Consider the following 14,812-nt stretch of genomic DNA (forward strand, 5'->3'; position numbering starts at 1 on the left):
AAACCTGATAAATTTTTGTTTATTTTTAAAACAGTCAAACAAGATAAGAGAAAGTGAAATAACTGCAAAAATTTGGCTTTTGCTATTTGATGTTGTGACTGTTGCTTTCTTTTGTAAAGTTTGCTTAATACAAACATTGTTAAAGTACCAAGTTTTAAGTCCCTTTAACTTTGTATTGATGGAGTTTGACTATAATATAGTAAATGCATTTACATACACTATATACTATACAATATATATAGTATATAGTGTGTGTAAATGCAGTTACTTGATGTAGACAGACATTTTTTATAAACTGTGTGTAAAAATAAATGTTCAAAAATATTGTATTTTTAATAATAAAACATGACTAAATTACAGGATATTGCAATATGTATTAGTATTAATAATAATAATCAGAAATATCGAATTGTTTTTGTGAAAAAAATAGTATTCATGTGTTTATCATTATATGATTAATTGTTTATTATTTCTTATTTTAATGTATTGTATACATTAGTTAGAATTTTTCACTAATTTTTATACAATAATGCTTTTATAATCTTCCAAACGATCGCCTGAATAACGGGCTATAATATGGCTACTTAAAATGATTAGAACCAAAGCAATTTGTCTTAAGAGGTAAGCTTTTATAATCATTTCATAAATTTAATTTTCAGAAAATATCAAAGTTCAGATTATTATTGTTATTAAGGATGTAGGGTGCATAAGGGTGCTTTTGATGCTGTAATATCCCTTGATGCCAAAGCAATCAATTTTGTTACTTTAAAATAAAAATAAGTATAATAATGCATATTATATGATTTTAATTAGATAAGATTAGGCAACTAAAATAATTCTAAGGTAATTAAGTGACATTCTTCAAAAAATGCCTATAATATACATATAGTATCAATATAATATACATACAATATAGGGCATGTGCCTTGATCCCTCCAAATCTGACTTGAGCGGCACCCATATTCTCAAAATCCTGGATATGTTGGTGATTATTATTATTATTATTGCTGTTGGCAAATTATGTCCTACTTGATTGATTTTGGTGCCTAGTACTATATCAGACCACGATCAAGGCATATAGCTACAAAAAAGCTATGCCTTTGACCATGGTACAGATTATTATTTATAATTATATTCAGTATAATACATTGTTCAATTGTTTAATATACCAATAATTACTATATTTTTCTGTATAGAACTAACTTTTCAGATAAACATCTTTTATAATATAAATTTTAGCTTTTAACTTTTATTTTGTGGGTTATAGAAATTATAACTTATTTGATGTTAGAAAATTATTTGGTGAAATTCTGTTAATCCAGCATTGTCAGGACTGATTTGGTGCCAGTTGATCAAATATGCCACCTTATTGGACTGCTTCCTTCCCTTGGCATAGAAGTCATTCTACAAATTGTAAACTTATCATCCTCTCTCCTCCCCTCTCTCTTTTTTTAAGTCACCTTCCCTTTTCATATGTGTGGCAATCCCTCATTGTTTCAACAGCTATCGGATCATTTAGCCTGATGATGTCCATTCAATACGGGCAAAAATATTAGCTCTATTCTTCCTTTTTTCTGCTGGATATTTTGTTTTGGTGACTTTTTTATCAAGTTTATCCAGTTGTGAATGGTGGTGTGAATTTTAATTTTTTAGTTGCAGTTTAACTGGCATGCCAGTAACCCCAGGATTTCTGGCTTAATGCACCAATAACCCACTGTGACATGCTCAGCATGCTGGCTTATTGGATTTGTCGGCATACTGGATGCCAAGTTAATGGAATTTCACTATATATCAAAAAGTATAAAGCTTAAAATATCAAATTTATTTTATTTTAAAATTATTCTAATTATTCTGTATATTAATTAGGTGGTCCATATGAAGCTTTTGCTGGTCATGACGCTTCTCGTGGTCTTGCTCTATTTTCTATAGACACAATCAAAGATGAATATGATGATCTTTCAGACCTAAATACAATGGAAATGGAAAGTGTGAGAGAATGGGAAATGCAGTTTACAGGTATCTAAAACAATTTTAGATAATAGCTTAGAAGTAATAAACAACTGTTTCACTAAAAAATTAGAAAGAGTGATTTTTTGGGCAGTTAAAATTTTATAGTTGAACAAATGTTTTTGATCATCCAAACAGCCATCTTTAGGTTCTAAAGATTGGACTAATGTGAAATTTAATTTCTAGATTACATAACATTGCAAATTGCAAATATTAGTATATAAAATTTTAACTGCTGAAAGGTTGCTTGTTCATAATTTATATAATTCCATGTTTCATTTATATGTTCCATGGCATTTCTATATATATTAGAGAGGTTGCGGCCAACATTTTCAATGTGAAAACGTGTACATCGGACATTCAGCATCACCTTCCTGTAAGCCTACAAATTTGACAATGGCATTTGGAACGTCGAGCATGATTCCACTGACGTTCCAAATGCCATTGTCAAATTTCTAGGCTTACAGGAAGGCAGTGCTGAACGTCCGACGTACACGTTTTCACATTGAAAACATCAGCTGCAACTTCTCTATTAGCTTAATTTTTTTTGTATTACTTTTTGATATTATACAATGTGCTATCTGGTTTGATATTATACAAGGTTCTGCACTCATCAGTTATATGGACTGATGAATGCAGATAGCTACAGTTATGAATGTGATATCCTGTAGTGCATAGTCACTTTACTATTACTATACAAGACCACTTGCAGTGCATAGCAGTAAAGTTCAGAAGTTTTATCTTGAAAACAATGCACAATACAGAAAAAGTCAATTACAGAGTTGTAGAGCATGACCAGTTTAAATATAAACATCTAATAACCTGATTTTTAGTTTAATGCCAAATGAATGTCAGATTATATTGGATTAGTGAGTAACTAGTGTGATTATATCTAAATTAATAATTCTGGAAGCAAAGTTTGGACAGGTCTGGGTAGTGTAACTGGCAATGTGTCTGCATGGGAAGTGGGAGTTGCAGGTTCAAATCCTTGCTTCAGGCTGATTCTTTTCTTTCAGAACCTTCTAAATTAATTATTAAATGTTTATTTAATTATGATAATTAAATTTATCAAAAGGCCTACCTCTAGGCCAAATTACTTAATAATTTGTAGCACTATTGTAGCCATTTAACTGCACAACACTGGGATGTATATAAAACGTACTACTCACCAACTAATTAATCGGTGTGAATAACAGTTAAGTGACAAACATTTTCATTATCCCTTCTGGGCACTTCTTCAGGTCTCCTTAATTCAAAACAGGCTGGCCATTGACATTCAAATATAAATTGAGTGGTATGGATTTTGAATATGGTATGCACATGTGTTCTCCGTACGATGTTTAAAAAAGATCAAATATTAGGTTGAGTTGGAATGCAGAGAACTGTTGGTGAGTCATACTTTTATTATTATAACCAGATGTAATCTGGGAAATCATATGACCAATTTAGTACAAAAGGTCAAACTGCATACATGAATAACATGAATAGAAAATGTGAATGCTAATCCAATTCAATGCTACATCACTAATTGCATTACAAAGCAGAAAATTGTGAGAAATAGCAAAAGAGTAGAAAATACACATTTATATCAGAAACAAGTCTTTTCATTGCTCATTGTAATAATTTGCCATCCAATATGCTGTTTTACTTTTCATGCTTTGGCACCTTTTTGATCAAGACAACATTCACGTACAAGTGCTGTCATCAAGGGGCACCAAAAGACACAATTAATTAAGTGCCTGATTTGAATTATGAAATGACAAAAACTTGGAATGAAATGTTATGCTGAAAAGGTAAAACTGCAAGCTCCAATGCTTCATGTATTAACACTGACATTATGTATTTATGTGGATTTAAAGTATTGCATGATCAAATTTGTGTGAAGTTGCTCTGGTGGTGATCTTGTTCAATGAGGAATAAACTTATACAGACTAGTATATAACAGCATTGCCAGACGTTCATATCATCCAAACTGAAAGGGTTTTTGATAGTGATCAAAAAATAGAAATTTGTGATTTTTTGCACTAAATCAACACAAAAAAAAAAAAAACTTTTTTTAATATCCCAGTATGAACAAATTTAAACAAAATGAACATTTTCAACCATAAATTCAAATTTATACTGGCCATTAACCTGATGATGACCAAGTTTATGGTCGAAAACGTTTGTTTTGTTTAAATTTGTTCATACTGGGATATTAAAAAAAGATTTTTTTGTGTTGATCTGTCTTCCCAGGAGTTGTGTGAGAGGTTGTTTTTTGCACTAATTTGTAAGCATGCAAAAAATAGGGCTTGCATGTGGGTGAACAATACTCTACTGGTAACATTGAATGTCCTCAGAAATGAAATTGCTTTTTTTCTTGCTTGCAATATCCAAAGTGGCAAGTTTGGTATTAATTATTTTTTACAGAAATGTTTTCTGTGTCCTGAAATGTCACTACACCAAATTTGATTGCATTTGGATGCTAGATATCTCTCTAGACAGTGTTGATTAGGAGTACCTTAATTAATCATCTAGTTTACAAGAAAAATAAAACTACCAGTTTAAAGTACACAGAAATACTTCTAAGTACAGTGCATGTACGAGGGGTGTTCAAAAAGTATCGGACCTTTATTTTTCCCAATGAATGATGAAATTTAAACCAATGATGCACGGGAGGTCTGTTTTGGTGGAGTTGTGGGGGGGACAGTCATGCACAGTCCTGAATTTTTTCCCTCCTGCAGGAAGCATCAGTTGCTGGCAGTCGGCCTATGAGTGAGGACACGTAACGAGCTCTTGTCGGATTCCACTAAGTTGAAAAATGACTGAACAACATGAGCAGCGATATTGCATCAAATTTTGCCAAAAGCTTGGCAATACCCAAGCGGAAACCATTCGCAAGATTCAGCAGGCTTTCGGGAGCGATCCTTGAGGCCAAAAAAAGCATGGCAGGTCTGCAGCAATGTCAAGGTCATGTTGACAGGTTTTTTCGACTCCCGTGGGGTGGTGTATCCTGAGTACGCACCACAAGGCCAAACCATCGCAAAGGAGTACTACCAGGAGGTCCTTCGTCGTCTTTCCGATACAGTGCGACGCAAACGACCGGATCTGTGGTCGATCAAAACTTGGCAGCTCCATCGTGATAACGCATCCGCCCATTCTGCGCATCTGATTCGGGCTTTCGTCGCCAAACACAATACTCCTGTGGTTCGTCACGCTCCGTACTCTCTCCACATGGCTCCGTGTGACCTTTGGCTATTTCTCAAGCTGAAAATGCCGCTAAAAGGAACCCAAATTTAGTCGAGAGAAGACATCATGCGAAATGCGACGGACCGGCTGATAACCATTCCAAAAGATGCGTTCCAGCAGTGTTTCCAGCAATGGCAGGAACGCTGGGAGAAGTGTATACATTACCAAGGAGACTACTTTGAAGGGGATTAGGGTTTTGTACCTCAAAATCAATAAATGTATTTTTGCCGACCAAAGGTCCGATACTTTTTAAACACCCCTTGTATTTATTTATTGAAGATAAACTTTACTTTAGATATTGTTACAAAAAAAACTGAAGAAATGTCATTATAACAGTACATTGAATTCTGCAAATAGTGTTGAACTTAATACTCGGTATCATTTGATATTTGGGTATATTCAACCATACTCAGTATTTGGCCAAATAATCTCATTTTTCATGTTCTGATGTGATAAGCCCTTCCCATTTACCCTTGTTGTTAATCTATTAGTTTTAATCTCATTTTACTTTGAGAAGAGAATTAAAGAGTTTCTAATTATAGATATCCCCTGTATAACACTATAATTAGGTTCAGAAAAAGTGCTGTGTTATACAAAACAAAGGACTACTACAAAACATAGGATTAGGTTCCAAAAGTTAGCAAAAATAAACTATTCTTTTTCATAATTAAGAGAAATATGTTTATTAAAGCAATCAATATTTAATTAACAATCATAATCAAAAGTATTGTATGTTAATACAGTAAACTCCTGATTATCCGGGCTAATGGTGGGGAGAGGTGGCATGGATAATCTGAACTATAATTATTTATTTCTAAAATACAACATGTAGATTCACCTTTTCCAAATTTTTCAATTAACGTTAGTTTTTGTTTTATAGTAAGTACGACTTTCTTTTGATTATTAGGCATTTTAAGGGTACTTATCCGAAAATTTAAAAAATATATCTTATTTTATGTAATTTTATACTGAAAGTATTTGTGGGAGAGTTATTTGAAAAAAATACAGTGGAACCTCGGTATACGACCTTAATCCGTTCCTGGTGTTTGGACTTATACCGAATAGGACGTATAACAAATCAACCTTTTCCATAAAAAGTAATGTAAAAATGATTAATCCGTTCTCATGTAAAAAAAAAATGGCTAGCTTTAAACACCTCGCTTTCCTCGCTAGTTTCTGCTTGATTTTTCATGCAATCAGCATGTATCCTTTTAACTTTCTCGCAAATAATTTCTTCCGATACGCTGTCGCCGCACACTGTTTTTCAGTTATCCAAAGCAAAAGCAATTTCTCGACATGATCTGATGTCTTCGATCTTTGTTTAGAAATTGATTTAACCCCTTTCACAACGTTAGCAAATTGAATAATGTCTTTATTTTTCACGATTGTCGATATCGTCGTTCTCGGAATACGGAATACAACAGTTAAATCTCGAACATGCGTGCCACCTTCATATTTCTCAACAATCTCTTTTTTCAGTTCCATTGTGATTCTAGTCATTTTTTATTATTTTTCTGTTGCCCTTTTGCAATTCATGATTAATAAAAAAAATAAAATGTTACTTACAAATTAAAATCTGAAGAAATTTAACAAAGTTATAAACCGTAGCACCGCAAACATCTAGTCTGGTGTAGTACACTGATAGTGCTACAGTACTTGTTCATAGATGGCGCGTATAATTGAATTAATTAAGTCATATACCGAACAAATTTTGTTTCGTCCAAACAGGACGTATTCCGAATTGGACGTATTCTAAAGCAGATGTATACCGAGGTTCCACTGTATTATGTATAATATGTATTATACATACGTACTGTACTTATAATCAAATCCTAAATTGTAATACGTATTATAACATGCAACTAAACGAAACTTTGTATAAATGTACTCACTATCGTTTTCTCCTCTGAAAAGAAACGTCCAGCACAAAAGATGCGGCCTAACTAAAACCAGTCCAGCTGACTTCAGATACCCCCACCATCTGCTTCAAACATCTAAATACAAACATGTGCACACTTATAGGAAGTGTAAACATGAAAACGAGCAACTATTTAAAAAATACATACACATATAATTATTTTTTTAAATTAAATTCATGCACAGATAATCGGGAGTTTACTGTATTAATTTTTTTCTTCACTGCTAAACATCATTAAACAAAGATGTTTTCTTTTTGGCAAAGTATCAGTAACATCTTGATTTTTCTCTACTTTTTTTCATAAAATCTGATATAGTCATTTACTTGCATTTGCCTAAGAGATCTTTTAAAAATGTAATTATTTTATGTAGTAACTTTTAATCTATAAAAACAAAACACAACAACAGAGTTTGGGAGAGCACTATCACCAACAAAAGCAATATCTGGTTTATAGGAAAGCTAAAGTAGGAAGCTAGGACAAGAGAAAAGATTGTATAATCTGTTCTGATTAAAGAAACCAGAAAAAGGCACAAAACAACAGTGAAAATTTCAATATTCTAAAATCCATGGGAAGATATGAGACAATACACATACTTACTTGAATAAAAATATATCAATTGAGTGTTTGCACTTGAAAATTTGTAACATTTTGTACAGGGATGTCTCCAATCTCAAACTGTGTTGTAGGAATGCCATATTGTGCAAAGGCTACCTGTAATTGGGAAAACTTTTTTTAGAGGAATCAAACATTTTCATTTATCTTGAAAGAGTTTTTTTTTTAAATTATCTATTGTGCATTGATTATGTAGTGATGATGTAATCTAATAATTTTTTTATATATCATTTCAGAGGCCTAAATAAAGAAAATACATGCTAAACTTGTTAAAACATGTTACTTTAAGGTTGCTCTAAACTTAATAATTTTTTTTAACTAATTCTTTTGTTGCTTTTGTTGGTGATTAGCTTTAACAATGTATTTTTATAACTTTTTTCTTCTATTTTTTCATTATCATCATTCTTCATAAGTTTATAAATTTAATTGTTAATGAAGGAAAAAGTTTTCTTTCATTGGAGGAATAATAAATAATAATCAATTATTCATTTATACTAGTATTACTATGCATAATTTTTAATTATATAATTATTACTTTAATTTCTTCCTTCCTTTTTCTTGTTATAGTCCTATCACACAAACTTTAAGGTTTTTTTAATACATTTTTAGTCATGTAGTTTTCATAAAATAAAATATATATTTAACATTTCTGATATTATTATCTCTCTAAAAAGTAATTTTCTATTGTTAGTTGTCCTGTTTACACAATACTATCTTATCTCAAGTTAAAATAAGTCTGTTATCTATCATCGATAATTTAGTTTCTAATGAATATATTTAGATAAGATTTTTTTAATACTGAAAATATTTCTGCATTTGCTAAAAATGATACAGAAATTTTCTTATGTTACTACTAATAGTAATTTCATTTTGTTTGTCAGATAATTTTTTATAATTTATAACTAAATTTATTTATTAGAAAGTGGTAGAAATATTTATTTTAGTGATTAATAAAATGAAATCAATTATAATTATAATATAAAATCCAACAGGGCACTTCAGGCATTCAATGGTATTGGCATGAATTTTGAGTGAGCTTTTCTTAAGAAGAAGGATTATTCAGTGATGATTTTGTGGCAATTTCAAGCATATTTACTGATAGTAATATGGATTTTACTTATTATGGCTGGAATTGAACAAAATCCATGTCCTTTATCACATTCTACTTTGAAGAGAAGGCAGCCTCCATTAACCAGAAGTAGTAAGGCCTACTAAGGTGTCTAAATCAGCCAATGTGAAAACTATGCTCTGTAAACAATCTGTGACTTCTATGGATATGGAGAGGAGTGAAAAAGTATATGAAGAATAAAGGGAAAATAATTTTGAATTTACATTAGTAGATTGTCGTGAGTTGATGGAGAAGAATGACAGCTCAATGACTTGTCAACTTACAACAGTTGACAAAACTAATTCAACTATAACTGAACAAATTTTGAAGGTTAAAACAGAAATTAGTTTGATACATCAGGACATTAATGATTTTAAGACTAAACTTGGTTCATTGGAACTAGTGTTTCTCATTTCCTGGTCTTTTGCTTGTCCCGGGATTCCGAGAAAAAAGTGAATTGTTTCCCGGGATATAATTAATTATTTTTAAGATAGAAATCTGAAAATAGAATGATATATAGTGGTGAATCGATCAATGCGGGCCTCTGAAATAGTAAAAATTATTAGTAAACTGAGTGAAATGACTGATGTTGGCTGATTTAATTCCAGTCAGTTTTCTAAACTGAATACCAATTGAAGTGGCAGAATTTTTGCTGCTCAGCTTTAATTACATTTATGAACATGGCATTTCCCTGAAACATAGTGTTCTTCATATTTTCAGATGATATTTAAAAGGGATGAGAAGTCAAATTTCAGTAACTACAAACCCATTGCTATATTGTCAACATTAAGAAAAATTTTTACATCAGTTCTGGCAAATAGATTTGAGCAATGGACAACAGAGAATTTTTTGACATAAAAATCACAATTTGTTTGTTAAGAGAAGTGGAACAGAAGTTGCAACTTTTGTATTGCTATTGACTATTCAAATCCATCTTTCTAGAAAAAAAGCACAAAGTCTATGCAGCTTTTTTAGATCTGGAAAAGGTCTTCAATTTGATATCAATAGAAAAACTGTTCTAAACTAAAAATACATGGTGCAGATTAACTATTTATAAAAGCGATTAAATCTCTATCTGGTCACTATTTTTTACAATTAAAAGTGGTAAGAATACTTACCCCCTTTCAACATATGTGGTTGGCTCTTGCAAGATGATCCATTATCATCTTATTTATTTAACTTCATGATCCATGACATTGATAAGCAGTTTAATTAGGAGGATGGAATTTCAGTGAGAAATCAGTTAGTCCATTTAATTCAATATGCCTGTGATATGGTGTTAATTTCGGCAACCAAAATTGGTTTACAAAGAAAACTAAATCAGATACAGGAATATTTTTTCTAGTTGGAAATGAAGATTAATCCAAATAAAACATATATTCTTATATGTCAAAAAGGAGGAAGAATAGCTAATCAGGATTATGGTTTTTATCTGTTAAATGATAAATTAAAGGTAGTTGATGAAATTTCATACATAGGAATTCAGTTTACTGCAATATTATCATTTGGAAAACTTTTCCAACAAGTACAAAATAAAGCAGCTGAAGCAGGATAAAGATAAACTGTTAGAGGATCATAGCAGCAAAATAGAAAATAAGCCTCAAGTTTACACTTATTGATTTAACACTATGTATACAAGTATTATGGAAAATTTCCAACATCATGGGAGACTGTATTTTATCTCAGTTCAACTTCTGATTGTAGAGATTTAATTTAATGTTTTTCCTTGTAGCTGGATAAATTCCAAAATATGCTAATAAATTTGAATTTGAATGTAAAATCCAACAAAATAAGGCATTAAAAAGTAGTGATGCATTCTTGATATACAGAAACATTTCCAATGTAAAAAAGTGTAAACCAGAATAAGTTAAATATGTTTATGTATTTCATTTAACTTTGATCATACATCATTTGTTTCACTTTGATAATTAATTGATCTTTCATTTATATTATGGAATAAATATCAAATTAAATTAATATTTTATAAGATCTGTTAGAAGTATAATATATTAAAAATGATTGATACAAATGCAAATAATTTTCTTGTAGGAATTATATATTCAACCATATTATACATTTTAAAGAAAGTCTTTGCATTTGTATCTCAAATTTTATTATATCCAATGATTTAATAATGTATTTACTCTAATTTTTTTTTAAATTCAGATAAATATACACTAATTGGTCGACTTTTAAAGCCTGGAGAAGAACCAACAGATTATTCAGAAGATGATGAGGCTAGTCAAGATCAGAATCAGAGGGGGGTGGAAGAAAACACAGAACAAGTTGATGAAACAAAGGAAAATAAAAAAGAAATTTAAAAATTTTTTTAAATGACTGAAAAATACCCTGCCTCTGTCCAATAATGATAATATAGAAGGTGAAATGGATATTTTGATGGCATTTTTTTAAGAGACCAAAATTCTGTTATATAGTAAAATATTGACCCAAATTAATTTTTTAAGTTTTGTGAAGTTAAAATTTAAACATTCTGTTTTTGTATAATTCAATATATTAATTTCCTTACTTGACAGAGACACCAACAGATACAAATTTTTCTAATTTTTACTATCAATTTTGCTACAGTGCCTGTCAAAATTAAAATAAAATTTCAAAACTATGATTTCCTACATATTGAAGGATATTTCAAAGTTTTCTCTGAAAATTTTTTACAAGCATATGTTTATTTTATGTTTAATTACTGTGATTTTTGTATAATTTCATATTATGTTGTGCTCTTTCTGAGACTTGTATTCATCTTTATATATGAAATTTTCTATAATTCTCTATTATAATACAATATGCTAATTTTTTACAATGGGTTAAGGGTATTGTAAATAATTTACTTCTGCATTATATAAAAAAAGGTATATTCTGGAATTTATTGTCACTTTGAGAAATTTCATGTATTTGAGCAATTTCTTTCTCATATTTTTCTATGGTGCTAAAATTTAACTGAGACTTTTTAACCTGAAATTGGTATATATATATATTAAATTGTTAAGATGTAATTATAGTATTTTCAAATAATTAAATTGTTTTGCAGCTAAAGTTTTGGGGAATATTAAAAATTTAAAAGTACAAACACAAAACTGCATAGAATTACATTTCCAGTTATATTTTGTTATTTATGTATGTTTCCAGTATAATTTTTGCAATCAAATTTGTTATGCATTGAATATTTTGCATCTGTATGTGGAAATATTTTACTAGTAGTATTTTTTTTTTAATAGATCTTTTGAAATGTTGTCCTTACACTTTATTGAGATAAAAAAAATAAATAGTCCTTTGGATTATTTTTGCAATATTTTTATATTTATTCTGATTATAGTAGTAATATCTTTAAAATATTTTAATCATTCACATTTAATTTGTATTTATAGTTGATTGACTTTTTAAAATATGACATCATTTATAATATAAATTAATTAATCTGATAAAACTCTAAAGAAAGTAAGAAGAATAATCAGAAAAATTACTCTTAAAATTTTTTAATTAAAACAAAATTATGCAAATCTTTTTGATTCTAACCAATTAGGATAATCCAAAAAAATTTCAAATTATCAAAAATTGAATTGTCCATTTGAAAATAAACTAGTTTCTACTGTTTGGAATTTTTCCAAGTTCTTAGGCAGTACCAGTTTTCTCTTAAATTTCTTTTCCACTAATGTTTTGAACTAAAATACTCATATATATTCCATGCTTAGACAGATAAAAACATAACTAATCAATCCATTATCTATAATTTTCAAATTTCATTAAAAATATGAAATTGTAACAGTTTTGTTCTTTCTCCAGAATGCATTTATAGAATGTGCTCTTCAAGAAATTGTACACATTCTATAAACCAGTAAACTACTGTACAGTGCATGCCACATTTTTTTTCAAATTTAATTTTTGAAATATGAGATACAGTAACTTCAAATTATCCAAATTTATACTTAAAACATTGAATTAACTGTGTTTTTAACAATAATTTAAATATGAATAAGTTTGAAAATATTTAAAAAATTATTGACATTTCAATTTATTCATACTTTTGTTAAATATTGTGGAGAATGAAAAATAAGAGCATATGGCTTAGTTAGATTTTGCTTATAAGTCAAGTTTTGATAAAACCAAAAACAAATTTAAGAAACATTTTTGATAACTATCAGTAGACACCAGTTCGCAGATCAAGTCATAGAAATGATTTGATCTGTAAAATATTCAGAGTACAATGCATATTTTCCCCCTCTGCTTTGTTGGGTACTAAGGGAGCCTTTTTTTGTACATCAATCATGGGTTTGCCAAGACCTACAATGGATAGTGATGGATGGAGCCCAACCTATTTGAGCCAAACCATACGTGAAAAATTTCTGGGACTCTGCCCAGATTCAATCCCGAGTCCCTCCAGAGTGACAAGTTAACACCTTTATGCTGACTGTTTGGTTAGCTGTACTACAGATTAACTCTGAGTTTATTTTAATTTGCTGGCATCTATCTGGATACTTTCATACTATTCTTAAAAGTTCATTTTTTAAGATAGTTAACTATTTTATTCTTATATAAAGCTTTTTTCTGCTCTCTCAACTTTCATTTGAATTTAAGTAAACTTGCACAAAAATAACTTCAAGGTTGTGTGAGTTTATTTCTATTTGCAAGACAGCTCTGATTTTGATTTTAATTTATTATTACATTATATATACTGTATATATATAAAATATTAATAGTTAAGTAATTTGTTTATANTGCAAGTGTGTGGGCTAAATTTAAAGAATCCGTGTTTCTCAAATGGACAACTGTATGTGGCCGGCTCACACGTCGGAAAACCTGATTTATTCGCATACGCACCAGACGGAAAAACAAAAAATATCGCGTATCCACAAGTGCTCCAATAAATAAATAGAATTGAAACGACACTTTGAAATGTTTTCCCCATGAAAATGAATAATAATAATAAGTTTCAATAAAAATGATAAAATGTAAATTGAATTTTATTGTAACGAGTTTGCTTGAATTTCCTTTCTTCTGAGATCGCAGCAATGCACGACGGGTAAGCTAGTTATTTATATTTAATCCAAACATAAAAATACAGTTGTAATTTAAAATAATGCAACGCAAAATAATTATAAGCAACTTTAACAGGCAGATTACACTTAAAATTAGTTGTTTGGATGCCATTTTCCAACAAAAGCATAAAGAATTAAATTTTAGCATCTTGTACAAGTACCTCAAATCATTTTACTTTTTTTCAGTTTTTAGTTCTTTCTGATGACATATTTAACATTTTTTTCTTTTTTACTTTAATATTTTGTTTTCCTGTAAGAAGCTAATTTCTGTTCAAACATTTGTTAGGCCAAGAATCAATGAAGACAATGTAGCTTTATTATATTAGATAATATAATGAATAATATGAAGGTGGTTCAACTTCTATCCAGAATTCCAGCAATGGCAATGGAACTGTATGTGTTACATAGTCCCAATTTGTGTCTTTATGCATTCCCCCTCCATATGCTGACTCTTCTCTCATTGTTTTGGCAACAATGCAATGTCAGCAAAATAGAAGTCTTTTGGCTGGTGTCAGAGCATAACCTTGTGCAGGTTGAGGTGATCAATGGATTTGGTTGGGAAATTCTGAATCACATGGTCTACAGCAGGGGTGGAAAGCCCATGCATGCAAGCCAAAGTGGCACATAAGGAGAAATTATCTGGTACACAATATATCATATAATTTTGATTTATCATCTCTCTTTTTCAATCAACATTTTGATTAATCACCTGATCATCTTTTCTCAATCACCATTTTTACATTTATTCTAATTAAAGCATATTCATTTAATTAATTTAAATATTCTTATTTGAAGTCTAAAACTTTGGCACGTATTGGTACAGGTTGCAGAACTTTAAAGATATTTATCTTTAAAGTTCTGCAACCTGTGGCCTATCATCAAGTGAT

The 14,812-nt window shown here is 30.0% G+C and overlaps 1 protein-coding gene across 1 annotated transcript; it reads left to right on the top strand.

The window, feature by feature from the left end:
• Nucleotides 1–1,358: 1,358 nt before the first annotated feature.
• LOC111615811 (membrane-associated progesterone receptor component 2-like) lies at nucleotides 1,359–12,249 on the top strand. Its single transcript, XM_023357247.1, has 3 exons — nucleotides 1,359–1,413; nucleotides 1,867–2,016; nucleotides 11,041–12,249. The coding sequence occupies exons 1-3, from the start codon at nucleotides 1,359–1,361 to the stop codon at nucleotides 11,193–11,195; spliced, it is 360 nt and encodes a 119-aa protein (XP_023213015.1). The 3' UTR covers nucleotides 11,196–12,249.
• Nucleotides 12,250–14,812: the final 2,563 nt, after the last annotated feature.

This window comes from Centruroides sculpturatus, unplaced genomic scaffold, assembly GCF_000671375.1.
Source record: "Centruroides sculpturatus isolate CEXI.00-Female unplaced genomic scaffold, Cexi_2.0 scaffold2714, whole genome shotgun sequence".
In the NCBI taxonomy this organism is placed as follows: Eukaryota; Metazoa; Arthropoda; class Arachnida; order Scorpiones; family Buthidae; genus Centruroides; species Centruroides sculpturatus.

What these genes read in the sequence shown, in the direction of transcription:
- LOC111615811 (XM_023357247.1), top strand. Translation starts at nt 1,359, where the DNA reads ATGCCACCTTATTGGACTGCTTCCTTCCCTTGGCATAGAAGTCATTCT. An exon ending in TAGAAGTCATTCTACAAATT is followed by an intron (nt 1,414 to 1,866) that starts GTAAACTTATCA and finishes TATATTAATTAG; the next exon opens with GTGGTCCATATGAAGCTTTT. An exon ending in ATGGGAAATGCAGTTTACAG is followed by an intron (nt 2,017 to 11,040) that starts GTATCTAAAACA and finishes TTTTAAATTCAG; the next exon opens with ATAAATATACACTAATTGGT.